The following is a 26,537-nucleotide window of genomic DNA, read 5'->3' as shown; positions in this document are numbered from 1 at the left end:
CTTCTGAGAATTCGCTTACTCGAAAACCCTATTTACGGAGCCCCGCACTGGTCTCCTTGGCTGCTAGTGCGCTACTTGGCCTCTGTGCACTCGCCTTCAAGCATACGTGACACCTTTTCATCTCATGGCCTATGGAATCGCCCCGGCACCCTTCGACTATCGGATGACACCTGTCTCAATGGCTACACACTCAGTAGGCGCACTCGCGGAGTCCCTGCGATGTAGGCGTCATGAAAGGCCGAGATTGGATGCTCCCGAGGAGGAAGAGAGACGGCCGGGTATTCACATGATCATGGCGGTGATGACGGCGCCGTGCGTCAAGAGGGTGTCTTTGCTCCCCCCACCACCATGAACAAGCCACTGCCAGACCATCCGCAAGACACGATGACCTCGACAGTCGCCTTTCCGTCCGTCTCGACACCATCAGTCCGAACATCGGCGACGTCCATGTCCCTTCTGTCGATACACGCCACCGCAGTCGAGATCTCACACTCTGTCTACGGGGACAAGCCATCCTCTGCGGACGCCATTGAGCGATTTTACGAGCCACACGCAGGTGCGTTGTCCTGTCCTTCACGATCACAACGCAGCTAACTTCACACAGTGTAAGGATAAATGCCTTCTGAATCTCGCAATGAACTCATACACCCGATACAGCTATGAAAATCCCTTCGTTACAGCGACTTCGCGATCAATCATCGAGGACATATATACCCTATCCGAGAGACTGGGCAATCTTACCGTCCCTCGACCTTTAGCAATGCTTTTGACTATCCTTCGCCTATCGGAGAGCAACGCCGGCATTCTACTACGTGCTACCCGGTCTTGGACCGACATTGGCGACCTTTGCGAGAGTGAAAGCTTCGGTGAGTACTTTGATACTCACCTCGGAGGCAGTTGGCTGATCTGGGAGCAGACGGAACGCGTAAAATCATCATCGAACATACCTTTAATCTTCTTCTGCTACCCGGTATCCATCGCGACGGACCTCATGCAGTCAGGCTGCATACTTCCAGCGACTTGATATCGCCCTCCGAGGTCACACATTCGAGAGGACCTTCATTACAGCACCCATCCCTTCCCGTTCCCGGCACTTCACTCGCCGTGCCCTCTCCGCTTCACCTCAAACTACCTATAATAACTCGCCTCACCTTCAACGAACAAGGACGCATTACACATCATCGTGACTACTGGGATGTCAAGGACCTTCTTGGCTTAGTCCCCGGCGTCTCGCTCACGCAATGGGTCAGCTCACGACTAGCAGCACAAGGTCTTGCGCTAGCCGCGCGGATGCTCAGCAGAGGTACCAGCCCAGCTTCGGCGCGCACCGTTGACTTGGAAAGTGGCCCCAGCGAGCCAGGGCCGGACAAACCAGTCAAGCGCTGATTGAGCGCGCGACTATGGCTGAGAACGTGGCGTTCGCAGGCCATACACACGCACACCGGCGAAGCACGTATGTCCCTCTTCCATTCCCATTCCTCGCACCCTAACACTGAGGCAGGCTTCGATTTCAGTGCCCGGTGCGCAGCCCATGACAGTCATCGCCGGCGCCTATTGGGTACGCGCTGCTGTGGCAAACCATTAATTACGGTCCAGGCTTTGCTCGTCGCGTCCGTGTACGCCGATTTCTCGACCCCGTCGCCCACGGCGGTTTGCATAGCATGGCTCACCCACCATAATTTGAGGCAAGCCGTCGCGGCAGTCGCCCTAGGACGTTCTATGTACGGCATTATACGGATTTCTTCTGGACCAATGACATGGCTATCGAATTTTCCGCTCGCGCGCCCGTGCCCTAGGACATTCCCCCGCCTGACCTGCGAGTACAAGGTTCCACGCAGGAAATAGTTGACACAGTTAGCGCGCCGAGGTCCTTGGCTGCTTTGCCCGAAATGGGTGACTGTCCGCGAGAGCGTGAGTGCCGAACGCAGTTCGTCGTCCCTCGGTACGCCAGGGGCGGGAGGAAGCCCAATACAATGCAAGGTAGTTCTGTTGACCCGTAGTATACAGTCCGGGCTCGCTACTGTTCTGCGGTTGACGACAGCGTGTCTTCCCGTTCACTGTCTCCCTGCGGTTCTCCCACCTCAGGCGCGGTGGGACTTGGCCGGCGGATGATAGTAGGCAGCCGGCGCTTAGCGTACGGAGCTTTCAGCGCCCGTTCGGCGCGCCCTGCGTTCCCATGCTCTACAGAAAAAGAGAAGGTGAGTTTTCCCCATACGTTCCTTATGGTTCATTGCGCTGAACGCACGATAAACTACGGCTAACGGTGCAGGATCCTACGGGCACAATAATTTCGGCACGTTTGCCACCTAGCACGTGAAGTTCGACTTTGTGACACACTCCCACCAGCACACACTCACGGCACCGACGCGGACGAGCTCGCCGCGGAGACGCGTGCTCACGAACGTTATTATGCCCCACTTCCCTTGCGCTAGTCGTCTCAGGATACGCATGGGCTGGCTGCAACAAATCTGGTTCACAGGTTTATACACGAACTCGTGCTTGCGCCCCGCTGTCGGCGGTGCGCTCGCGTATGTCAATGGGTCCTGTCAGGCTGAGGCTTGTGGGACCGCTGCCTGAGCCCGTTCTCACGTCGTGTCAACGCGCGGCAGCTAGCGCGCCGGGGCTAGGCGCCAGGCGCCCGCTCAGACGAAGATAACGCTCACGACGTGTGAGGTCGGGTGCGCAGCGTGCACGTAAACGTTGGAAGGACGTCTGGGTTTTATTACTGCAGGTGACAGTGGTGCAGTAATTATGAGCTGGTTTACTGAGGCCCTACGAGCTTACCGGGAACATAACCTTCGACGCTGTAGGCGCCCGCCTTCTTCGGGATCGACCTCTGTGCGATTCCAGATTGTATGTGCAGCGTCATTTCGCCCGTCGCTTCTCAGAAGCTATCGCGTCCCGCTCTGAGGCCGCAGTATCGACAGGGCGGCCCTCTCACGCTGGGCATGGAAGCGCCATCGTCCTCCCAAGCTTCGGTGTGTCGAGGGACTTGTCGAGCAGGACAGACATACAAAGGGTGCCTGGGCGAGTCTTTGGGCTCCACTCCCTTCCCTCCTCTGCGGCCTGCCCGCATATCGGGAGGGTTCTGGTGTGTTTCACCCCCGCACCGAGTGTCTTCTTGGAAGGCGCGCGCTCCACCGCGTCGGCGGCTGTTGTTTTCTGGACAGGGCGGCCGCACCGACGTCCGACGCTGCGAGCCGCCCGAGGCGGTCGTCTCCCGCTCCCGCTCCCGTGCGCGGCGAAGCCTCGGGAGGCGTGGCTGAATGACTGCGGGGAGCCCAATTCTTTCCGTCCAAATACAAGGTAGCGTGCGCGTAGCGTCCATTGAGCTTCGACGTAGAGGCTCTTGGTGAATAGACGTGTCATCGGACGTTCGCTAGCACGCGGTCGCTATTGCGAGATAATCGAAGCTAGAGGGGCGTACCTGCTGACCGTCCGAGGACCTCGTGTGAAGGATGGCGAAGAGCCGGTACCGGGATATCGTCATTTTTCTGGCCTGAGAGGACTTGTTCATGTAGAGAACGTGTTTCAGGGCGCTCCTGCCGTATTGGCGCACCTCTCATGGATAGCGGGCAGAGCCAGGGTGCTTGAGGCATGTCTTATCGCACTGCACAAACCCCAAGGCCTGCAGACCCCGCTCGCTCTCGCGACAAGAAGACCTCCAATGTCGCTGGTAACGGTCTCCGAGCGCGAAGCTTCGAAAATGGGATCTGTAAATGAATTCGAAGGCGGAAGTCTTTTTGGCGCGCATCGTGGGTTGTTGAACTTACCAGGAGGGGATGAGGATGTCGTTAGCTTCGGAGAGAAGCGAGTCGCGGTTATTCAAGAGAGCGCGAGCCAGCAACGGTTCCCACGATGCTTAATGACGCGCATGACGCGAGCCCAGTACAATATCGGCACAAGGCCAGCGAGCGCGAGGGTCCAGCGCCAGCCTGAACGCGATCGGGGACACGCTGGAGGGCTTCCTGGGACGCGTCGTCGTCCAGGGATATCCACCAGGCTGCCACGACGTGTCGAGGCTCGCTAGCCGCACGGCGGATTGCGACAAGTTGCCAATTCGTCTCCAAAAAGACGGGGTTTATTGCCGGGGGAGCTCCCACAGGCCGTTGCCTGGGCTTGAGCTATTCACATGCGGTATGGGGAAGCGCGCACTTGCGGCAAGACAGACGCATCCGGATCCCATGGTACCTGTGTGCCCCACAGAATTCAATTGGTCTGGCGACGAGGGGAGGGTGCTGGGAGCAACGATAAGACTCGGAGGGCGGGGACGGTCATGAGTCCACCGACAACTTACGTTGTTGCGATGTCCAGTCGCAGCTGTGCATTCGTCTCGCGCTCGAGACCCCAAACAGCCAGAAATTTTCCTGCTGAAGGAACATGAGTTATCGTATCGCGATTTTCGAATGCGCAAGCGTGCGAGCCCGCATCCGCAATGGTGCGCTTCTTCCGTCCCTGTAAGAAGAAGAAAAGAAGCAGAGGCGGGCGAATTGGCCATCGGGCCGGAAGACAAGTTCGAGCTTGGCTCCACGCGAGCCGACTCGTCTCTTTTGGTTATGTCGGGCTCTGAAATACAGGGATTACGTGCGAGCACGGGCGGGAGTACGGAGGGGGACGGGGAGGGCGGTATGTTCGCCAAGCGGGGGAGGCTGCAGGCGGCGTTCGTGATAAGGACATTGCATCTGCGATGATCTGCAGCAAGAACAAAGGGAAACGGAGGAGCAGCAGCAGGATCAACGCCTCCAGGCGCCATATCACTGTTCATGATGGACTCCCTCCGGCGGCTCGTCTGCCACGTGCGTCGATCACGCAAACCCCCGAATGGTGGTCCGACGCGTATCTGCTTCCGCGGCGGGCTCAGGTGACTGGCGCGCCGGCCTTTGCCTGCCAGCCTATTGCGCGTTCTGCCACGGTCCATGCGAGAGTGGGTCTCGCATGAGAGTATTGGCGACCACAGCTGCAGGCCGGTGGCCTCAGAAACTTCCGAAAGACCTCCGCAGTCCCGATTCTAGACATCCCCACTTCCATTCAGGCGCCCATTGCCATGTCCCGCCCACCTCGCAACGCCCTCAGAGTCAGACGAACAAACGAAGTTCTATCCTCCGCGTTATATTTCCATATATACATAGCATTAAGCATCCAGTGATTGGTACAGAGTCGCGCCGCCTTTTGAATATTATCTACAGTAGTAAAACAACTATACAGAGCTTGGAATGAAGTGCGAAAGCGAGGAGCGAGAAAGAGGTGGTATTTTGAGGGGGAGGAGCAGCAAAGGTAGTATGTGGGTGACGCGGGGCGTATGCACAATGGACAGGACATAGAATATCCAAGACGATGAGGATTCCGTGATACGCAAATAAATAGCGCAATAGAAATAAGCAATGGGCCACCGCGAAGTAGAGCAAACGCCGCGAACACGTCGTTTTCGGTAGGGGAAGGAAAGGGAAGAAGTACCGACGCCCTCACGCGTCCTTGCCGTAGTCCGCCGCGGAGCCCATCTGCTGCGAGAGCGACGACGACCGGTAGCGGTTGTCGTGAGACGGGGCGGACAGCAGCGGGGAGGAGTGGTCGGCGGAGCGGCTGGTCGGAGGCGACATCATGAGCCCGCCACCGAGGTCGGTCAGAGAGGCGTTGGGAAGGCGGATGCCACCCTCGATCAACGCGGGTGGAGAGTGCGAGTCGCGAGAAGAGGATGTGGCGGAGGAGAGGGGATATGAGGGCAGGTGAGGGGAGTTGTAGTTGGAGCCCGGGTTGGACCCGGACGACGGGGGTGTAGGGGAGTTGAGAGCCACTGCGAAATGGGTTAGGAAATTGTGAAAGGGAGTGAAGAGTGGCACTTACAGCTCTCGTCGAGATCGCTCGACGCGCCGAGCGACGACTGGCTGCTCCGCCGGGTGAGCATGCCAGCGGCCTCGAGGTCCTCCCTGCTCTCCTTCTTCACGACGGCCTTCGCCGTCTTGGGGCTCTTGCCGTTCGCGTTGCGGCCACCCTTGCGGGTTTTGCTGCCAGCGCGGAGCTCGTCGAAGCGCAGAGGGCGCGGCCGCAAGTGCGTGCGCTCGTAGAGGCCGCACTTGTTGCAGACGATCTTGCCCGGGTTGAGCGTGCTGCGTCGCCAGGACGGGGGCTCGGTGGTGTGGCAGTTGAAGCAGCGGCGGCGGAGGTACTGGGTCTCCTTCGACGCGGCGTCGTCGGTGTGTTGTACGTGCATATGGTACATGGGACCCATGTCGGGGTACGGGTATTGGGGATGGGGGTATGGGTAGCCGTTGATCATGTGGCGGGGCATGGGCCGCTGCTCGTCCTCGAGCTTGATCTGCGAGTGGGGGTGCGCGTAGACGTCGACGTCCTGGGGAACACCGCCGTCCATGTACATGTCGTGTGGCGGGTGCATCATATGCGCCTGCTGCATGTACAAGTTCTGGGGGTGATCGTGGCGAACGTAGGGGAACGTCGCGCGGCGCATCATGTGGTGCTGCTCCTGCATTCCGTGCGCAGGGGTGAGGTGGTGGTTCCAGCCACCGTGCTGCATCGGAGGGGGGCCCATGTAGTGCATGCCACGGCGCGCGTGAGCGGCAGACTCGCCGTCGTACAGCTCCTGCATAAGAGAGCCGCGCGGGGGATTCTGCCAGGAAGGACGGTAGGACTCGGAGGGGACGGCGTTGTCGTCGACGGGAAGCATCGCGTGGGGGTTGTCGACGACGTTGAAGAGGCCGTGGTTGATCGACTGGTCGTGGTAGTGGAGGGGCTCCTGCACGTCGAGCGCGCCTTTCATGGGAAGCTGTACGGCGGCGGGGTTGAGGGGGGACGGAGTGCGCGGGAGAGACGAGTCGGAGTAGGTGGACGCGTAGGACGAGTCGTACATTGCGCGCTCCGGAAGTGGACGAGGTGTTGACCAGGTTGGTCGAGTCGTTTTACGCGGTCTTATACGCGCCTTCTTCTCAAGCCCAAATGCGGTTATCTCGTCGGCACTCAGCACCATCCCGCAACGAGCCAGCGTGGGTAACCGAGCCGGTTTGCGCAGATCGCATGGCGCATGGCTTATCGCGGACCGCCGACACCCCTCGACCGGGGTCCACATGCTTACCCCACCGTCCTCAGCGCATCGGGAGCCACGATCTCTGCTCGGACACCGGTCTGAGTGCTCTCTACCGGCGCTCCAGCGCACTCGCCCAAAGCACGCACAGCAGCGAACACCACCTCCCGCTCACAACCACTCGCGCTCTCCACCAGCTGTCGCCCACCCCACGACGCGTCTATTCTGCTTCCGACGGAGGCAAATACACCACCACTACCACACCGGTCGTGAACCTTCTGCATCTGCAAAAGCAATCCCCCGAAATAACGAACGTTCGGAGTTCGAAAAGCGTTCTGCAGTCCACCCTCGTCCTGCTCGTCCCCGCAGCCCGTGCGGGATGCGAGGAAATAGTCCCCTTTTCATTACTTTTGACATAATAGTCACTAGGACTACTCTACCGTGGGAGAGAGAGCTACGTGTTGTGGACTGCGGACGATAAGCAAGGAAAGACGTGCTAGCCCGGAATCGTACACGTACGAATCGTCTGCGAGCCAGTGGCAGACGGCGAGCCCCGGAAAAATGACCAAAAAATTGCGCTTGTATCTTCGAATGTGGGGCAGTCTTCGTCGGGTTCCGACCCCAGCCATTGTTTTCATCCGAGGGCGGGCTAGATGGGACTTCGGGGCGAAAGGCTCGCAGGAGGCCCATGTCGCCAAGGCACGTGCAGAGCGATTGCGGAAAACTAGAAGGAGTATTTCACCTCAAAGGTGCACACATGCCCAGGACCCTGAATTAGAAGCCTGCTAAAGCTCCACCTTCCGAAAAAACTGCAGCAGAGGGGACAGCAAGGAACGTTTGCAGACGGCGGCAGGTCCTCCCTTGAAACTTGCGCGGGACGGGACGGTCCCTCCACGACGTGCGTCGACGCACCGGACAAGTTCAACATCCATGTGCACTCGCGAATCGCCGATTTGATGGGAAGATGCAAAGCATCTCGGTGAGTCACCGTCCACTGACCCGATACGGTCCAGGGCGTTGCTCATCCCGCTCAGTGCATGTGCTGCGGGATGCCTTGACCATCCCGCGTCTGAGCTCTCGTCTGTCCTTCTTAGGCGCCTGCTGAAGCTTCACTGAAGGGGGACCCACCTCTTCGAGGAAAGCGGCTGTATGAAGAAGACCAGGCTTCCTGGGCGCTTCGGGATGCCCGCAGCATCTGCCCAGCGCTTGACTTGCGCCCAAAGAAGACGTTGTTATCTAATCTAATCGTGCCGGCGGCACTCATGATCTTCCGTCGGCATGGCAAGGAAGGTGGGCGCGCATCGGGCTTCCCGACCCCGCCGCCATTGTCAACGAGAACAATGGGAAACGCCAGCGTTGATGATGTGCGTCCCAGCCTGTCTTTCCTCCTCGTCCCGGACCTCTCCTCCTCCTTGATTTTCCGACGTATGCCTCCCTCGAAACACGTACCGTGCGATATCCTCCGTTGACACATAGCCCCGTCCGCTCACAATTGTTGAGGTTTCCCCCCTCTCCTCGTCCCTTACGCGTCCCAGCTGGACGGCCGGGCATGCACACCTTCGCGAACTGGTGATGAACCTGTTATCGGCGTGACGTGATCGCCCGCGCACTGCGCGAACCGCTGACGGTGACGCTCACCAGGACGAGGTGGGAAAAGAAGCGGCCCTTCAGCTGTAGAGCCTCAACAGGCCTGACCATTTGGGCGGCCGACCGCAGGCCTCTTTGGGCCGCTGAAACGCGAACCTTCTCTCTGAATATGTGACCATGCACGGTGGACTGGATGGATGGAGGATTGCGATGATTCATCGACATCCTGTGCTCGCGATTGCGACTAGAGCCGCCGCACAGGGATGGATCTGCCGTTTAGACGTGGGTGGCCGCGGACTTACCCAGTAGGATGCTGTATCTCGTGGTCAGGTAGGCGCCGCCTGCATCGCGTTCGCGCTGGTCGGGCAGCGTGACGCGCACCATCGGTCGCCCATCGCGTGGACATCGGCCACTCAACGAAGATAGCGCTCGCAGCAGAAGCCCCCGGCAGCATCTCTGCCCGCCCACGCCGGCCCTCGTGAACATCCACTTGCTTTCAGGGCGTATATCGCCCCCGACGCTTCTGCGAGCGAGAAGGGGAGCGTCGTGGTTCTCGGACTTGTGTCATCGTTCCTAGCCCAATGCCGGGGCCTGACCCTATTCCTCCGCTGGCGTCGGCAGTGCTCTGCGATTCCATATGTGAGTCACTGCCTACCTTGACCTAACGCATTTGGACACACAGCCGCGGGGAATGACGCGGTGGCGACTCTGCCTCGCAGCCAAGTACTGCCCCGGTCCTGTCACTAGCAAGTATGCAGACCTTCTCTAGCTAACGACGCGTTACGCCTTCACGGCAGTCATGTCCATCTGACGCGTCTAACTGTGCGTCGGTGGTCCTACATAATGAATGGAGGCTATGCTCCTCGAGGTAGGCGCTCGAGGCGCATCAGCCCATGCTGCTACCGACACCGTTCGGGCAAATCCATAGCGGAGAGGCTGTACCTGACAGAAACGCCTCTAGCAGCTTTTAATCGAATGGTGAGTGCGCACTTGCGTATCCACTGGGGCACAGCTCGTGAAGCCTCACTGACCGGGCTGAAACAGGGTGCGCCAGTCGCGGAGGCTGTCAACTTCAGTAGCTTCAGCGGACGGTCCATCTCGAGAGTCGGCCTCGGGAGCACGCACAAGTGGCTCCAGCCCCGCAGGCTTTGCCCGTCCTACGTCTTTCCCATGCAAGTATAACCTGAATGGAGGCCTCTGACATATGACACTGCGTCACGCCTGCGACAACTCATCGTGACACATCCTCGTCTTGGATGCGTATAGTGAGGCTATAGGGCTGGCGTTTGCGCTCGTATTGGGTCGCCCTGTGATAAACGGGACACCGTCGACCTGGAGGGACCGTCGGTCTCAGTCGTCGGGGTAGATAGAAGTAAGAACGACTGAGGAAAGCGGTAGCTAATATCTGTATATATAGTGTGTAACGTATCACGTGGTCGTCACGGGAGGGTCACATAGTCCAACACACCCCCATCAGCGAAGCGAAACAAGACCCAGAGACTTACAGTGCTTCTGGTGGGTAGGAGCGGGGAGTGGTTTAGTAAGTATGTCGGCTACCATCTCATCTGTAGGAATCCAGGAGGGTGAGAAGGAACCGTCGTCAATGTATGTACGAATAAAATGAAACTTCACGTCAACGTGCTTGGTACGACTCGTCGTGCCTTCTCCTTCTGCGAGACAAAGTGCACTGCGGTTATCCACCCGAAGGGGAAACGGCGTCGGGAGAGGCAGATGAATAGCCCGGGCGAAGAGTCGCAACCAGAGCGCCTCGCGCAGGAGGTGGGTCATGGCGGCGTACTCGGCCTCCGTCGATGATAGCGCCACGCATTTCTGCTTGACTGCTGACCATGCGACAAGTCCACCGTACAGGAAGATCGAGAAACCGGATACGCTTTTACGCGTCGCGGAGTCCGAAGCCCAGTCGGCGTCACTGTATCCGAGTCCAGTCGTGCGAAGTGCTGTGTCAAGCGGCGGGATAGATGAGTCGATAATAGGCGCTGTGGCTGGGAGCTGACCATCATACTGTAGGGCGAGATGACGCGTTTTCCGGAGGTATCGTAGGACGCCCTTCGCGAGTAAAAGATGACCCCGGGAAGGGTTGGCATTGTACTGTCCGAGCGCTGTAACGGTGAACGCGAGATCTGGTCTCGCAGTCATGGCGAGCCAGTTGAATGAGCCGACGAGGGACTGAAACTCGTTCTTGACCTGAGAGTCGGATAGGTGGGGAAAGAGCTCGGGGTGCGGTTTTACATCGGCGGGTTGCATCGTGAGCGGTACATCGTGGTTGTGGCAATCTTTCATGCCGTTCGCTTCGAGGAGTTCGTCGATGAAGGTCTCCATCGAGATCCAGAGTCGGCGGCAGACGGTGTCGCGACGGAACTTCATGCCTAGGAAGACGTTGAGATTGCCGAGGTCTTTCAGGTCAAAGTATTGACGAAGTCGCATTATGAGCCAGTCGTAAAAGGCCTCGGAGTTGGTACCGCAAATACCGTCGTCGACGTGGATACCGATGATCATGTCTAGCGTGCCGTTGACTAGGGGTACGGATGAGTCCGGCGATTTCGTCCAGAATGCGTAGAAGACGGCTTGGTCGACGTCGCAGACCATAAAACCTATCTCCTCGAGCGCGGCGCGTAGTGCGTTGTACCAGGCGCGAGCGGACTGTTTGAGACCGTAGATCGCTCGGATAGCGCGTAGGACGTGAGATAGATCTTTGAGGGGAAAGCCGGGGATTTGGCGACAATAGACGCGCTGGTGTAAGATACCGTTGAGGAAAGCGACTCGGAAATCGAAGTGCTTCATAAACCAGTTGCGGTAGTTGAAGTAGGCGGCCATGATGCGGAGGCTGGTTGTACGAACGACGGGCGCGTACGTATCGCCGTACTCGCCAGGGCGTTGGAAGTTCCCTCCTGCAACGATGCGAGCCTTCGCTAGGTGGCAAGGATTACCGGTGACCGGATCCGCCTTCCAGGCGAATACCCATTGGAGTGGTAGAGCACGAGCGCCCTTCGGTAAGTCGCAAGGTTCGAATACTCCCTTCGCGTTAATATCCGTAATTTCGCGCCGGCAAGCTTCCCACCAAATGGCGTGGTCCGGACGCGCTATCGCTTCAGTGAGATTTCGTGGCGGACGACGCGGGTCCCAGGTCGGAGATAGACGTGAGCGCGGAACGTTATAGGCGATGTGTTGCTGATAGACTTCAGTTTCCTGGTCCGCTAAGGACACCCCCATATCCGCGAGGGATCGAAGATGGTCAAGGTCGCTGAGGCCGGCGAAGTCGTAGAGATCTTCAAATAGTGTAGGCGACACGGCAATAGAAGCGTGTTGCGTCGCGGCAGCACCGGCGACCTGTCGTGAGGTACGAGCTCGGAGGGACTTAACATAAGCCTGGCCTTTCTCCGTGAGTTGGAGCGAGGCCTGCGGTCGCAGTCGACCACCTTCGCGGGAAACCAGCGCACCCCCAGAAGGAGTAGGCTGATTCGTAGGCGCGGCGTCCGCCACAGCAGACGATCCCCCATTCGAAGGATCGTGGACTGCAGACGGGAGCAACGAGGGCGAAGGCGCAGACTCAACAGAGCCTGCGGTTATCGCGCCGCGTCGTAGCGCACCCGGCGTGCCCTCATCAAACACCGCCGTGTGAGCAAATTGGAGTCGGCCGTTAGCCGACTCGCGGATCCAGTATCCTTTGCGGGCCTCATCGTACCCCACAAAGATACCTTCATACATGCGTCGACCACCCTTCGTCTCCAGTTCCTTCGGGTAGTATGCGTAGCACCGGCACCCCCAGACTCGAAGATGACTCAAGTCGGGTTTCTTGCCCCAGCGCGCCTCGTACGGTGTGATGCCGTCCGGTAGAGTCGAGGTGGGAAGTCGATTGCGCAAGTACTGGGCGCAGTACCAGGCGTCGAACCAGAAAACCATCGGCAAGCCCGAGTCAGCTAGAAGAGTCTTCATGGTGTTCTCGATAGTGCGAATGTAACGCTCTGCTTTGCCGTTTTGTTGGTGAATATAGGGTGCCGTCTGTTCGATGACGATACCGCGGTCGCGAAAGAATTCTTCGAGGCGGCCCGCAATAAATTCGAGGGCGCCGTCGCAGCGTACATGGAGTACAGGATGCCCAGCCTGTCGCTCCCATTCCGCTACGATTTCGACCATGGCATGGAAGGCGTCATTTCGGTGTCGAAGACCTCGAGATTCGCCCCAGTTTGTCTTATCGTCGACGACGACCCAGGCGTGAATGAACTTGGCGAAGGAGGCGGTTGGGAAAGGACCGCATGTGTCCATGTGCAGGAGTTCGTTGGGAACGGAGGCGCGATTCGCAGGGTTCTCGAAAGCTGGACGAGCGGATTTGCCGAGCAAGCAACCTACGCATTTCGGAGACGCTGAGTGTTGCCCAACAACAGCAATCCCAGTCGCGTAGGTCTGCGTCGAGGCAAGCATCTTGTTCGTCGAGTCCCAGCTGGGATGCCCAAGTCGTTGGTGCCAGAGCTCCTGATTAGGAACGGCCTTCGCAAAGACAGGCGCGACAAATTCGATAGGCGGTAGTCCGAGTTCGAGAGAGAGCGACGGATTGGTGCGTACAATCTCCATGCGAAGGAAATGTAGGCGACCATGCGGTGTGGCTGTTGCGCGAGTTGTACCCAGCGGGGCCGGGAATAGGATGGAGACAGAGGATCCCCATTGGAAAGTGAATCCCTTCTCGCACATCTGTCCCACCGATATGAGGTTGACCGGACAGTCTGGCGCGTGGAGAACGCCAGTCCAACGCATCGGGTACCACTGTCCGTCGTCGGCGAGGACACGAGAGAGGACGACGCCAGTCCCACGGACAGACAGACTCGCTTTCGAAGCGGTCTGTACCTGCATCGATGCGAGGTCATCGTACTCGTGGAAGTCAGCACGAGTACGGAATATGTGTTTCGTGCAACCCGTATCCAGCATACCGGGATGAAGCTCGAGGAAAGAGGTCATCGAGACGGGCGTCGCCGCGAGCGCAGAAGAGCTGCCAACAAGCGAAGAGACGTCGTTGGAGATGGTGCTGAAGGCACACGCAGAATAAGCCGACAAAGAGTTGAATTGCACGAAATCATCTACAAGCTCCGGTGCGCTGTCTACCCCAGACAGCGCCGGCGGCGCAGTAGGTACAGGTATGGCGCCAGTCGATCCCCCACCACCCCCAGAGTCCACGGGAGCGGCGACAAATGCGGTAGGAACACCGGTGCGAGCACCCGCCGCAGGTGGGCCCGGGCGATGGCCAGGACGACCACCCGAGGGGGGAACCGCGCGATAGGGACCAATGTTCGCCTGAGGAGAGACCACGGGTGTGGACGCAGGCGCAGGCGGCGGAGCCGCAGCCGGAGGCGGCGGACGCTGACCGGCTGGATTCGGGAGGCGCGGACCAGGAGGCGGACGTCTGCCGAAAGGACCAGAGCCGCGAGCGCTGTCTGGATGGTAGGCGAGCGCCATACTCCGTCCTTTATCGAGGAAGTCGACGGGCTTCACAAACTTCCCAGTGTCGGTGACGTCCCGGATGAACGTGATGAGGTTCGGCCATTCGCCGGACATGGGCAGCTTCTCCATGAACCAGAAGTTGGCGTCGAAGTCGACATCGCCGAGAGGTGAGGTGCCGGCCGTTTGGCGAATAGCGGACAGACCGGCGCGGAAAGAGTCGAGATAGACCAGCATGTCGACCGCCGAGGCGGAGCGCGGAGTGAGATTGCGGAGACGATTCTTGAGGAGCTGAATCGTAGAGGCGTTGCCACGCCCAAACCAATGATCAACGGACGCCAGGAAGTCACGCGCCGTGACCTTCCGCGACGTCGTACCGTCAGTCGACATGGGACCGACAGAGAGGCCGGGCGCGATACGCTTGCGCAATATCGTGAGGACCGTCGAGTCCGCATCCCACCAGATAGAGGCGACCGAGACATCCTCCCGTGTGCGTAGACGCGTTGGGCAGAAGAGTGGGACGTCCTTAGCGACAGGAGGACCATTTTCCGGGTCGAAGGGAGGAGCCTTGTCGATGAGGTGACGGAAAAGCGTGTTCGAGAGCGTTGAGACCGCGTCGAGGGTGTTCTCCCGCCACTTCGTGAAGTTCTCACGACCCGTGAGGAGTGGGATGTCGAGGAGCGCCGATGAGACCGTAGGTACGCGATATGTAGGGTCACCATAAACTACGTAAGGGGAATAAGGAGAGGAACGATCATGAGCTGGATGGTCGGGGTGAACGGTTTCAGGATCATAAACAACGTCCGGCGAACTCTGGGATGCAGGCGCGACAGCGGGCATTGAAAGCACCGCAGGCGAGACCGCCGCACCAGGAATCGAACCCGGAGGCGGCGGCGGCGGCTGGCACTGCATCGGCGGAGGCATTGGCGGCGCTGGGCAATACGAGGCAGGGTGATACGGAGAGTGGAAATACGATGCAGGGGGAGGAGCGTGATAATAAGGATGCATGGAGGGATGAGATCCGGGATAAGCGAAAGGATGGAAAGACGGATGAGAGGGGAAAGAGTGGAACGGATAATCCGGCACCCTCGGCCCCGCAGCGGGCTGCAGCCCAGCGGGCGACCTCGTGTGTACCGGGGAAGAGATGCGTGATGCCTCGGACTCCCGTAAGGACGATCCGTAGTGCACCCGCGGAGAAGTGGCTATGGGCGGTGTCGCCCGAGGCTCCATGTTGGACGACCCCGTGTGCAACACCGTCACGTGATCAAGACGCGTCGGGACGAAGTCAGCATCCGCGCACGGCGCGTAAGGCGCCGGCACGGACGCCGGAGTAGTGGTGGCGAAGGAGGACGACTGGAACGGATTTGCAGGAGGGTAGGCATACGAGCCGTAAGGAAGAGGAAGAGAAGAAGGATGCTGGAGAGACATAGTCGAACCGGGAAGATATGTAAGGGTCTCGGGCTCCAGCGGCATGTCCAGTGGGTGCGTGGGCTCGAAGTGCATGGCAGCGAGATCAGAGAGGTCGTGGGCAGTCGATGCGAAGGGGATTGGCCTAGGCGGGTGCGAGATCGGAGTCGGATAGGCAAAAACAGGACCGACGTCCGCCGCGCGCGGGAAATCGACGTCCACAAGGCGATCCGGGGCAGGGCTGGTCATTCTGGGAAAGGCGAGTCGTCCGAAAGGTCACAGAAAGGTCGGCGAGGTGGTCTCGTTCGAGTTAAGGGCTCATAACCTGATAAACGGGACACCGTCGACCTGGAGGGACCGTCGGTCTCAGTCGTCGGGGTAGATAGAAGTAAGAACGACTGAGGAAAGCGGTAGCTAATATCTGTATATATAGTGTGTAACGTATCACGTGGTCGTCACGGGAGGGTCACATAGTCCAACACCCTGAGCGCGGCAGACTGCGGGCCGCTGTATCCCAAATGCACTGCAACAAGCCCCGTGCCAACGCCGGCGTTCTATACCTCTGCAGATCTAGTGAGTGATATCTATCCATCCTAGTTCCTGTCTACAGTCCGGGTTGGTCCTGTCATGCTCTCATCCGACCAAAATACCTGACGCAGGGACTTTGGCTATACAACCCTTTTGTCCGCTTGGTCAGACGCATACGCCCGTCGTCGAGCTCGAAAAGAGCTCGCGAGTCGAATGGGTAAAGAGGGAGATCTATTCCGCCACAAGCGCTTGCTGGCGAATTTCGCATCGCATTTGGCGCTCCTCCGCCGGTACGTCCGATGCCAATGGGCGCCGTTCATATTACCCCAGGATCCAAGGGTAACAAGCTTTTGTGGCATACCTTACCTATTCATTACCCCGCAAACGGCTGCCTCTGCTCATCTGCAGCGCAGCCAGCGCAGATCGCACGGTGCTTTTACGCGCCACCGTCCGTTGTTGAGTCCCACTGACACGTTATCCGGCCCCATCTCAGCATTTATCAGCGTCGGAGAGCCTGCGAGCCTAATGCAACTCAAACTGAGATGGACGACCGGACTGTCAATGGACGACGAGGAGTGGGACTCTCGCACTCGCAGTGGGCGCCCCTGAAACGCGCGCAGGGCAGCGAAGGTGATGAGTGCGCGGCTCCGCCGTCCCTAGGCCTAAAGTGCTGGAAGCGGAACACGCTCGTGTGTTGATCGCATCGCTGAGATGAGTGGAATCAAGCAGCCTCGTCTCTGGATCAGTGCGTCAGGCCGCCATCACCGATGCTGGCTCGAGTCGGGCGGCGCACAAAGGCCCGCGCAAATGGGGATACGGGCCCGCGGGAGCAAAATGAAGTCGAACATTGCACGCGGCTGGCATCAAACGTTCCGTCGCTGCGCCGTGCGGTCGGCGACGCCGTGCCCATGCCACAGCACGGGGCTTGCTTGACGTGTACAGGCCTCGGAATAATTCCCTGGACGTTTTGGACGCGAGAGCGAACCCTCTTCGTTGATGAGCTGGCTGAGCTCTCTGAATCGACCTCGGACGTTTCACTGCGACCTGCAGGTGCTGAGGAAGTACGAGGGCTCTGATGCATCTCGGTACAATGAAGTGTCTGTCCGTTTGACCGTCCGGACTTGGGAGCGGACGCCCGCGGCATATGTAGATTGTGTCGGACTATATCACAGTCGGCGCCGGCCTACCCTTTACCGCGATGAGGAGGGAATCAGGGATCCACGTACGCAATTTAGCGGATGAACATATGAAGGCCACACCCACGCTGACATCGAAAAGTCGGAACGGATAGGTGGATATCGGAGTTGGATCCTAAGGCTACAGGGTAAGATATGTGTACTACTACGAGAGGAGTTGGATCCTAAAAGGAGTTGGATCCCATAATATAGGTATAACGATACAAATTCGACCGCCCCAAGGTTGGACTTCGGAGGTCTATTGCAAGTTGGATAGGTCTAAAGCCAGCACTGTCCCAGAAGCATCCACTTTGCTCTACTCCGGACGCAGGAACGAGCGCTCAATAAATATTCCAAGGCACCCAGGCCAAGCACGAAGAGCGCGCCCACCACACCAAACCACCGACCGGCGTTACCAGTTAGCGACGTCCGCCTCCGCCTCTCCAAAGACACTCGTCTTCGTGACCTCAAAGCCAGTCTCCGGCTCGTTATCCTCCGGCAGCTCCTTCGCGTAGTACTCGGGGAACTCGCGACGAAGGAACTTGCAGATGTGCGTGTTAATCTGCTCGAACTCCAACAGGAAACCGTCGTGACCGTCTGGCGATTGGATAACGACGAGCTCCGCGTCGGGGATAGACGCGGCTATTTCCCGCTGCTCGGATGGCGTGAAGAGGCCGTCGGTCGCGATGCTGATGACGAGGGCGCGCGGCGGGAGCGTCGAGAGGACCTTCGCCAGGGCACGCGTCTCCGACTCGGGCGACCCGTCTGTGACCGCGCGTCCTCGGGCGATGTCGTGCGTGTCGAGCTTGCGGGTGATGTGGATGTAGCAGTTCGCGTCGAAGCGCGCCGTGAACTTGTCGCCCTGATAGCGGAGGTACGACTGCGCGGAGAAAATGGGAGGTTTGGGCGCACCAGGCGACGTCGGGCGTGACGCGCCTGCGTTTCGGTGCCCGTCGTTGTGGTGCGCGAGCGACGATTCGTCGTCAGACTGAGCGTGAACGCCTGGCGATTCGGGTGGCGTCAGGGGAGACGATGGTCGAAGCTGGGGCTTACGGCCGAAACGACTCTCGAAGGAGTCGCGAGACCGGTAGGTGAGGAGGGCGCTCATACGTGCAGCCGCAAGCCCGGATGCAGGTTGGGTGGTATAGAACCCATCCTGATACATGGGGTCGCTGTAGATGCTTTGGCGTTGTGCCTCGCCCCAGCTAATGCACCAGGCACTGTGGCGGGCCGAGGTCGCAAGAGGAATGATATGGCGGACGTATCCAGGAGGAGTGCAGAGGGGCCATTCAAGGACTGCCATCCCACCCATTGATCCTCCCACGACGACAGCGACTGAGCGGACGCCGAGGTGATCCAAGACCAGCTTGTGAATGCTGCAGATACATGAGCCTGAAGCTGAAGGGCATGAGAAGACAACTCGACTGACCGGACGTCGTCCCTGATGGTAGTCGCAGGAAACTCAGGGCCGTAAGGGCGTCCGGTGTCTGGATTTATGGTCACAGGCGACGCGGAGCCGTACGGCGAACCCAACGTGTTCGCACAGAAGATGAAGAACCGGTTGGGATCAAAGGCTTTCCCTCGCCCCATTAGTGGACCCCACCTACAAGACGGTTAATCACAGGAAGATGCGATAGATGAAGAGCCCACCAATCTTCTACGTCCGCACTGCCAGTGAATGCATGGCAGATGATCATGACATTGTCCTTATTCTCGTTGAGCTTTCCCCACGTCTTGTACGCGACGGGGACCTCGCGCAAAGTCCGTCCGCATTCGAGCGTGAAGGACGGGACGATGTGTATTGATTGCTCGATTAGAGAGTCGAGGGCCCGCGTTGGGGGTTTCGCGGGGTCGGTAAGGATTTTGACAGAGCGTTCTTGGGTGGACATGGAGGCGGAAGACAAGGGACGGTGGGGACCGGGGCTCGAGGACGTGCAGAAGGACCTGGAGTAGCCTCGTAAATGACTAGCAAGAATGACGCCGGTGGAAAGCCGGATGGCGTGCACATTTGGAACCCCGATCATTGGATCAGCGTGCCGGGCCGGAACGCCGTTTGCCCCGCTCCCCGTGTCCGAGCCGTGTTGGACTTCGACATGTCATTCGAGCACGCGCCGGTCACTAAAGGTAGCCTCCTTGCTCTACTCTGCACAGAAGCTTCTGAACATTGCCAGGCCTAATATGCACGTCTGCCCTGACCTCCATCGCTGTCGGTCTATTTGATGTAAAGCATTACTTCCATCTTCAGGTCAGCACTTCCTTTATGGCCAGCCTGTCAAATCGCTAACTCCCAAAAAGCTTGTCCCCCATATATCTCGGGATCATCAAGTGAGAAAGAGATTCAAATTACATGCAACCTACTCACATACAGTAGTACTGGAGATTAGGCGCCCATCACCTTGCCTTCACAAGTTCTACCGACCTCTTCCTAGCTGTGCTCCTGTTCTTCTATGTCGGCGTCGAAGTAGAACGGCAATTTGGAAGCGTCAAATATGGCGTACGCACTTGCGCTCTCACTCTTCATAGCTTGCTTATGTCGCTGTCAGTCTTTCGCTCTGGTCGCCTCACTCATCTCGACGCTGCTGGAATTCAGTGCACTACTGCTATTTAACCGACTAGGTCTCAACTTCATACCAGGAGGCCCTATCACTCTTGTCTTCACCATACTGTACCAGTACTCCCGAGTGATCCCCTCCGTTTACCGCTTCCGCGTCTTTGGAATAACGCTGAGCAACAAGAGCTTCGTTTATTTGCTTGCTCTGCAGGTCAGTTTCCCCTCCTACATATACGTCTCAATACTCAGGCTGAGGTACCGTCTCACTCTACCCTCCACAGCTCGCTACCAGCAACCTTCCCGGCTCCGCTGTAGCCGCCGCCATCGGCGTCCTCTCCGGCCAGCTCTATCGCTCAGACCTCATCGGCTTCAACACTTATCGCGTCTCCCCGCCCACCGTCCGCTTTTGCGCCACCTACCTCCTTCCCCTGCTCGGCATTTCCCGCCCTCCCCGGCGCACCAATCTGGCGCTCCCGGAGGCACCGCCAGAGGAACCGGTGTCGACAGCGCGCACGTCGACGAGTGCGGCAGCGGAGCCTGGGGAGGGCACGAACGATGAGGGTGCGCATACAGCAGACCAAGGAATACGCACGAGCATGCAGAGCGTGCGGACGAGCGGCGGCGCGGTGATGCGCGAGTTCGTGAGCGGGCTGACGGGGCGGGCGGATCGCGACAGGGTGGGCGTGCGCATCCCGCCCGAGTCTGAGGTCGTGCAGTTGACGACGATGTTCCCGGATTTGGGGAGAGATGTGGTGGTGGGGACGTTGCAGAGGAGGTGCGTTGCTTTCGCTTGCATGGTCGTTGTTCCTATTCCCCTCATTTGTGCGGATAATTGACAAGTGACAACCAGCCCGAACATCGAAGCCGCAGTAGAGACCCTGCTAGGAGGGCAATCATGATGTGATGTCTTACAAGCCCTCTTTTCCTATGCATCGTACAGAGTGTACAACATGTTTAGTACAACAGGTCCAGCATGAACAAGTGTGCGGTGTGTCGTGAAGTACAAGAAGCAACGCCTGACACGCTGCTTACTCTTCCTGCTCGTCATAGTCGCCGCCCTCCTCGTCCTCATTGGTGAAGGTGCTCATGGGCACGGCGTAGAGGCGGATCATGGGCTGGAGCAGGTTGAGCAAGACGGGTCGGGAAAGGGATGGAATGTTACACACCTTGTTGGGGTCCTTGACCAGGACGTACTTGCCCTCGGGCATCTTCATGCAGAGGTCGGTCACGGTGCGGATAATACCCCAGCCATTAGCGAGGGATACGTTCAGCTGGCCGGCAAAGTCGGTCGGCCGCATCGACGCCGTGCTGAGGATGACATGACGCGAGTTATCACGAGGGTTCGCGCGCGAGACGTAGCTAAGGGAGCTGTGAGCACTGACAACACCCTCAGGATCACCATCCCGCATACCCGATCTTCAACAGATCAGCACCAGCGAGGATGCTCTGCACCGCCCACTTCGCGAGCTTCGCGCTGTTGTTCTTCATCTCCGTCGCGACCACAGCACCGCGCTGCGAGTCGAGCTTCGTGCGCCAGTCCGGCGCGCCGCCTGCGCCTTGCGAACGCGGGTCGAACTCGTTGAGTGCGCGGATCGTCGCGAGGCCCTTGCCCTGGCGCGGGTCGCCCTGGCCGGGGAGGTAGGCATCGACCTCAGTGCGTACGCAGATCTTGATATCCTCCTCTTCCGTCACGCTCATGTCGAAGACACGGTAGCGGTAACCACAGGATGCGAGCGGCTCAGTCTCATCACCATAGAATGGGTTCGGATGCGCGAGCTCGACCGGGGGCGGGGTCGTCTCGTTAACGGACTGGAAGCCGAAGTTTTGGTTGATGTAGGTAGCTTCGAGGGAAAGCGAGGTCGCGGTGTTGATGGTGGGGACCTCGGGGACGAGCTTTTCCTGCGGGTTGTTCGGGTTGGGCGGAGCGGGGTCCTGAGGAGGGTCGGAAGCGTTTTCGTTGACGGTGACGGTGTCGAAGGGGCCACCGTCGCGCTTGTCGAAGAAGAGGTTGTTGCCTTCGCGGACAATGACGATGTCCCAGGGGTAGACAGAGCGGGGAGCGGTCATGAGGACTGCGAGGATGACATCCGTCGCGTACACCGTGGCGACGTTCTTCTGCGCGAGCTGAGGGAAAAGGTCAATGCACAAGTCCTGCAGAAGTCACGGAGGGAGCCTTACCTGCTGAATGACGGGGTCATCGGTGGTAGTGGTGTTGTACTTGATGCGGTCAACCAATTGCAGAGGACGCTCAGTTTTCGTGGTGATGCGATCGTACGTCTTGTCGTAGGCGAAGAGGCGACCATAGGAATCGCTAAGGGCAGGTCAGCATTGTAAACCACGATTTTGTGCGGGGGACGTACAGATCTTCCGGTTCCTCGACCTCCAAGCGCAGCTTGGCCAGACGATGGAACTCGATCTCTTCCAAGACCTGCCATGACGGCTGGACGACCACAGACGACTCGCGCGTGCGGTTGTTCTGCAATACGGATCAGCAGGGAACAAAACGTGATCTTGTCAGCACATACCTTCTCCCAGTCGCGCCAGCCTCGTCTACCGCCGCCTCTCTGGTTGTAGTTCCTGTTACCGCCAGGTCCTCCCCGGCCGCCGCGCTGCCCGCCACCGCGATTGCTGTACGACGAGTAGCCGCCACGCGCCTGACCGCGTCCGCGTGTGAAGGCACCTCCCCTGCGCGCGGGAACACCCTTGTTGTCGACGAGGGAGAAGGAGGACTCGTCCTCGACGTGGAAGTACGCGAACGCGCTCGCGGTGCCGCTGCCAAAGGCCTGCGCGCCCTCGCGCCTGCGCCCACCGGGACCCTGCCTGTTCTGCGTCGACGGCAAGCCAACCGCAGTCTGGCGCCCATCGGCGGAGAGATCGTTCCAGTCAGCGAAGCGCCCTAGCTTGTCCGACTTGGAGAACGGGGCGTAGGGGATGTCCTTGAACTTGAATTGCTCGGGCAGATTGGAGGAGGATGGTCCCCAGCCGCCATCGGGGTTGTCGTTGATCGTCGGGAGTGAGAAGGACGCCATTATCGCTGGCTGTAAGCGAGATCGGGCGCGATGAGGACGAGCTCTCTAAATTTGCCGCTTGGACCGGCTCGGCAACGTGCGTGTTCTCTCACGCGGGATGCCATTGTTCCTTGATTGTCTCCGTCATGAAGTGAGTCCGTGCGTCTGCTGGGGGTTGGACTGGTGCTAATGTTTGCAGTGTAGTCAAGGAAATCAACAGAATAAACGAACGCGAGCTTGAGCTTGGACTGAGCGGCGCGTCTTGGCACGACGAGTACAAGGACTCAGCCTACATCTTTGTTGGCGGCCTGAATCGCGAGCTCACTGAAGGCGATGTGATCACCATATTCTCCCAGTGGGTGACGAGTCCATACGTATGCTTTCCATTCTCATCTCCTACAGGTATGGAGAAATCATGGACATCAACATGCCTCGCGAGAAGGAGACGGGCAAGCCCAAGGGCTTCGCATTCGTGATGTACGAGGACCAGCGTTCGACCGTACTTGCAGTCGACAATCTCAACGGCTCGAAGGTAGCTGAGCGGACACTTCGCGTGGACCACGTCAAAAACTACAAGCAGAAGCGGACGAAGAACGAGGAAGGCGAATGGGTCGACCCTGAGGAGCAGAGCCTGAACGCAGCACCCCCGATGATCATCGGTACGTGCTATGTTGCGTATAGGTGATTACTTTGCTCAACATTTTCTAGATGGCGAAGAATCCAGCTCAGACGAGTCCGACGCGCCAAAGATCGACCCCGAAGACCCCATGTACGACTACCTCATGTCGAAATACCGTGAAGAGAAGGCCGCGAAGAAGGACAAGAAGAAGAAGAAAGACAAGCACAAGCATAAAGACGAGACGCCAGAAGAGCGTCGTGCACGGAAGGAACGGAAACGAGCGAAGAAGGCGCTGAAGGAGAAGACCAAGTCGCAGGGCATGCGCGGGGTTGAGGACTTGCTGAAGTCACTGGGTGGCGGAGGCGGGCCACGGGATCGGTTGGGACGAGGGAGCGAGCGCAGTAGAAGTCGGTCACCACGTCGCACGCCACCCGTCGATGCGCGAAGGAGCCGTACGCCTCCCCGTAGAAGATCCCCCGACCGCGAATACAACCGACGCCGACGATCCCCCACGCCAGACGATAGGGAGAGAAGCAGGCGGCATCGTGACGAGGATGACTACCGCGACTCTCGACGAGACCGTAGACGGGATTATGATTGAAGTGGAATTGTATGCGCGTTTGGTGTGCATTGTTTCCCTATTCGAGTCAGAAAGTTCCACATCTCTTATCGAATGCATAGGCATACTAGTACTACTGTTCCTATCACAATATACGTGCCGCTGTTTCTATCGTCATTGGTAGGCGTATCCTGCCCTGCCCCCGATACTCGAGGGTCTCCGCCTCGTTCGCGCAGCTCGCTCCCGGACAAGGACTGGTTCGTAACCTGCAGACGGGTCAGCTGCTCATCACTGTCGTTCAACTATGGTTCTTCGTTTGCTTTCACACGAAGACTTCGGTCTGTCACTGCGCGCTTCGCGGACTGCATAGTCTTCGCAAGACGCCAAGGCTCAGCTCATTAGCCATCTAAGTTCATCGTCATGCGATTCCGACATGCACTTCGTTACGAATTGGATGTGTATCGCTTGACGAGCTGAAGGTGTATCGTTCTGCGAATTCAAGACGCATTCGAACCCCTCATACACCAAGCACATACACCCGAAGGCACCGCAGTCCTCTGGATCTTCGGAGAATATGACACTGAGTCTTCTGCGGGCAGATCCGAAGCCCTGCGAACGAGCTCAGGATCTTGTACGCCATCACAGAGTATCAAATCTCGGTGAGGGCAAGTGATCGTCCACGGCCAGACCCCATCTGTCGCAGCAGATGAGATAGACTGTGCCCACAGGTCTATCTCAGTTGTGTGAGAAGGCGAGGGATCAGCGTTCATTGAGCAGCATCGACACGGGAGCTCAGGCGAAACCATGTACTCAGTCAAGGAAGCTGGACTTCGAGTGGGACGTAGTTCGAAACGAAGAAGCGCAACATGTTCTTGCCTTCGCTATATCTGTCCTCTCGGGACACCCACAAACGCCTCTTACAGTGGTGGTGACCTCAGATGACCACAGAAGAGAGCTAGACAGTGCTCATGGAAGAGAACAGCTTCGTGCCATGCCCACAGTCATGCACTCGCCATCGCGTGAAAGTTCGGAGTTTGCCGAATCAATCTTCTCTTCAACCGTGACTGTCACTGACGCCTTTCGCGCTCTGCCGAACAAGAGTCGTGCGCATGTCACCAACATCCTCACATACTCTGCTATCCTACGCTCGACAGGCTGAGTCCCAGTTTGGGCCCCCTTCAGAGCCCATCAACGTCGCGGAATTCATCCTCTCCTGCGTTGATTCTCCTCTTCCAGACGTTGGCAACCTCGACGAACTGTTGAACGACCTGTCGTCAGAGGAGAAGCAGGCACTTGAGGAGGACTGCGAGTAAGTCCATCATATACTTCATATCTTCACCCTTGATTATTCATGCTCGCACAGTGTCAGCGAAGTCAAAGACGCCCTTCAGACTACTTGGAACCATGTCCCGAATAGCTATTACCTCAACAAGTCGCAAGCGGATATCTTCAGCGAGATCGCTGGCCGTGCGCCTAAAGGTGGTGTGGACATATCTGATGAGCCAGCCATTCGGCTGCTTCAGGAGAACATCGACGGTGCCACCCTAGAGTCCCTGAGGTAGAGGATACTTGATTTCCCCGTATTGCAAGCTCATTATGTTAGACTAGATTCCCGTGCTCAGGCGTTCATTCGCCCCGCAAAGAACACCGACTACAACGCCATTTCCAACATTGTACGTCTCTGACTTTCAGTGCGCAGACAAATGCTCATGACCACCTCAAAGAAAGCCATGTCTTCGCAGCTTTGTCCGTATAGGCCTGACGAGGCTGTTATCACTATCTCGGTCTATAGCAAGTTCAAGCACAACCCAAGCTACCTCGAGCGGGTATCGCAACACTGCTTGTTGTCGTGGCAGACGCTCGAAGACTTGGTGCAAACGTTTCCTTGCCCCTCACGCGAGCTTGTGCGCACGAACACGACGCCCGACTCGCCTCGGCCTGGTCATGTCATTTGCATAAATGGTCTTGCGTACGGCGACGGGCGAAGCGAGAACGATTACGCTAGGTAAGCATGCTCAGGGATCATCGTCCGCAAGAGAGGCTGAAATAACTTTTGCAGCAAGTTCGTCGAGCATCTGCGCAAAACATCACAGGACGGCTTCTATCCTATTACGAAGGCTCCAACAAAGACCTGGGATACGCGGTTAGACGATCTTACCCTGCGAATAAACGAGCCATACTTCATCCTGCACGAGGGGAACTGCGAGCACTATGCCGTGGTGGATGAGATACGGTGAGCCATTACTCTCGAATGTAAGACCCGACACAACTGACAAACGACAAACAGCATGCGCCATCCTCAAGACCCCGTTGTGGGTTATCCCATCACAATCCACCTGATGCGCATCCTGCCTACGAACTGTAAGGCCTGCGGCAACGTGCAGCCGCTTTGGTCGATCCTAGGCGACGTGAGGCTTGGCGAGTCACCATGTCTGCTTTGCGATCCTTGTTGGAAGGCCATGGGGCATCTTGGCGATCCAAATATCTTCGTCGTGCCCTTGCCGGTGCACGTATCTGGATGGTAACATTGAGCAACCCAGCTTGCACGAGCGGTCTATATCAGCGACCACCGGCCCTTGAAACGGCGTCCTCAGGGCGGATGGTCGTACCCCGACGTACCTC

At 58.3% G+C, this 26,537-nt stretch overlaps 11 protein-coding genes across 11 annotated transcripts; 4 read left to right on the top strand and 7 right to left on the bottom strand.

The window, feature by feature from the left end:
* Nucleotides 1-384: 384 nt before the first annotated feature.
* On the top strand, nt 385-1,386 carry SCHCODRAFT_02666689 (uncharacterized protein; the record flags this gene model as incomplete). The annotated part of the gene is made up of 3 exons (XM_003037921.1): nt 385-556; nt 591-866; nt 917-1,386. The coding sequence occupies 3 exons, from the start codon at nt 385-387 to the stop codon at nt 1,384-1,386; spliced, it is 918 nt and encodes a 305-aa protein (XP_003037967.1).
* Nucleotides 1,387-3,820: 2,434 nt separating this feature from the next.
* On the bottom strand, nt 3,821-4,818 carry SCHCODRAFT_02256916 (uncharacterized protein). Its single transcript, XM_050342210.1, has 2 exons — nt 4,298-4,818; nt 3,821-4,238 (listed from the first exon to the last, which is right to left on the bottom strand). Exons 1-2 carry the CDS (start codon nt 4,763-4,765, stop codon nt 4,125-4,127), a joined length of 582 nt encoding a protein of 193 aa, XP_050200506.1. The 5' UTR covers nt 4,766-4,818; the 3' UTR covers nt 3,821-4,124.
* A 260-nt stretch (nt 4,819-5,078) lies between these two features.
* On the bottom strand, nt 5,079-6,932 carry Gat1 (regulator of mushroom development). Its single transcript, XM_003036543.2, has 2 exons — nt 5,842-6,932; nt 5,079-5,791 (listed from the first exon to the last, which is right to left on the bottom strand). The coding sequence occupies exons 1-2, from the start codon at nt 6,860-6,862 to the stop codon at nt 5,463-5,465; spliced, it is 1,350 nt and encodes a 449-aa protein (XP_003036589.1). The 5' UTR covers nt 6,863-6,932; the 3' UTR covers nt 5,079-5,462.
* A 5,330-nt stretch (nt 6,933-12,262) lies between these two features.
* On the bottom strand, nt 12,263-12,463 carry SCHCODRAFT_02466885 (uncharacterized protein; the record flags this gene model as incomplete). Its single annotated transcript, XM_050342660.1, has 1 exon — nt 12,263-12,463. A coding segment is annotated over one exon (201 nt), but the record flags the coding sequence as incomplete, so codon positions are not given.
* Nucleotides 12,464-12,898: 435 nt separating this feature from the next.
* On the bottom strand, nt 12,899-13,108 carry SCHCODRAFT_02459277 (uncharacterized protein; the record flags this gene model as incomplete). The annotated part of the gene is made up of 1 exon (XM_050342597.1): nt 12,899-13,108. A coding segment is annotated over one exon (210 nt), but the record flags the coding sequence as incomplete, so codon positions are not given.
* Nucleotides 13,109-16,678: 3,570 nt separating this feature from the next.
* SCHCODRAFT_02256822 (uncharacterized protein) lies at nt 16,679-17,368 on the bottom strand. The gene has a single exon (XM_050342209.1). It carries the CDS (start codon nt 17,145-17,147, stop codon nt 16,746-16,748), a length of 402 nt encoding a protein of 133 aa, XP_050200503.1. The 5' UTR covers nt 17,148-17,368; the 3' UTR covers nt 16,679-16,745.
* Nucleotides 17,251-19,161, bottom strand: SCHCODRAFT_02622222 (homoserine O-acetyltransferase). Its single transcript, XM_003036542.3, has 3 exons — nt 18,829-19,161; nt 18,608-18,781; nt 17,251-18,554 (listed from the first exon to the last, which is right to left on the bottom strand). The coding sequence occupies exons 1-3, from the start codon at nt 19,065-19,067 to the stop codon at nt 17,591-17,593; spliced, it is 1,377 nt and encodes a 458-aa protein (XP_003036588.2). The 5' UTR covers nt 19,068-19,161; the 3' UTR covers nt 17,251-17,590.
* Nucleotides 19,162-19,261: 100 nt separating this feature from the next.
* On the top strand, nt 19,262-20,844 carry SCHCODRAFT_02256803 (uncharacterized protein). The gene is made up of 6 exons (XM_003037920.2): nt 19,262-19,302; nt 19,350-19,423; nt 19,474-19,503; nt 19,550-19,672; nt 19,722-19,940; nt 20,011-20,844. The coding sequence occupies exons 1-6, from the start codon at nt 19,272-19,274 to the stop codon at nt 20,563-20,565; spliced, it is 1,032 nt and encodes a 343-aa protein (XP_003037966.2). The 5' UTR covers nt 19,262-19,271; the 3' UTR covers nt 20,566-20,844.
* Nucleotides 20,758-22,821, bottom strand: SCHCODRAFT_02575409 (translation initiation factor eIF-3, subunit D; the record flags this gene model as incomplete). Its single annotated transcript, XM_003036541.2, has 6 exons — nt 22,255-22,821; nt 22,090-22,205; nt 21,908-22,040; nt 21,141-21,853; nt 20,896-21,088; nt 20,758-20,844 (listed from the first exon to the last, which is right to left on the bottom strand). The coding sequence occupies exons 1-6, from the start codon at nt 22,756-22,758 to the stop codon at nt 20,758-20,760; spliced, it is 1,746 nt and encodes a 581-aa protein (XP_003036587.2). The 5' UTR covers nt 22,759-22,821.
* SCHCODRAFT_02622214 (uncharacterized protein) lies at nt 22,789-24,308 on the top strand (the record flags this gene model as incomplete). The annotated part of the gene is made up of 4 exons (XM_050345104.1): nt 22,789-22,834; nt 22,942-23,092; nt 23,140-23,396; nt 23,446-24,308. The coding sequence occupies 4 exons, from the start codon at nt 22,789-22,791 to the stop codon at nt 23,955-23,957; spliced, it is 966 nt and encodes a 321-aa protein (XP_050200502.1). The 3' UTR covers nt 23,958-24,308.
* A 716-nt stretch (nt 24,309-25,024) lies between these two features.
* On the top strand, nt 25,025-26,440 carry SCHCODRAFT_02687650 (uncharacterized protein; the record flags this gene model as incomplete). The annotated part of the gene is made up of 6 exons (XM_003037918.2): nt 25,025-25,224; nt 25,279-25,473; nt 25,519-25,588; nt 25,640-25,920; nt 25,975-26,148; nt 26,203-26,440. The coding sequence occupies 6 exons, from the start codon at nt 25,025-25,027 to the stop codon at nt 26,438-26,440; spliced, it is 1,158 nt and encodes a 385-aa protein (XP_003037964.2).
* Between the last annotated feature and the right edge of the window lie 97 nt (nt 26,441-26,537).

This window comes from Schizophyllum commune (assembly GCF_000143185.2).
Source record: "Schizophyllum commune H4-8 unplaced genomic scaffold SCHCOscaffold_5, whole genome shotgun sequence".
Taxonomy (NCBI): Eukaryota; Fungi; Basidiomycota; class Agaricomycetes; order Agaricales; family Schizophyllaceae; genus Schizophyllum; species Schizophyllum commune.
This window is presented reverse-complemented; position numbering and strand designations above follow the sequence as displayed.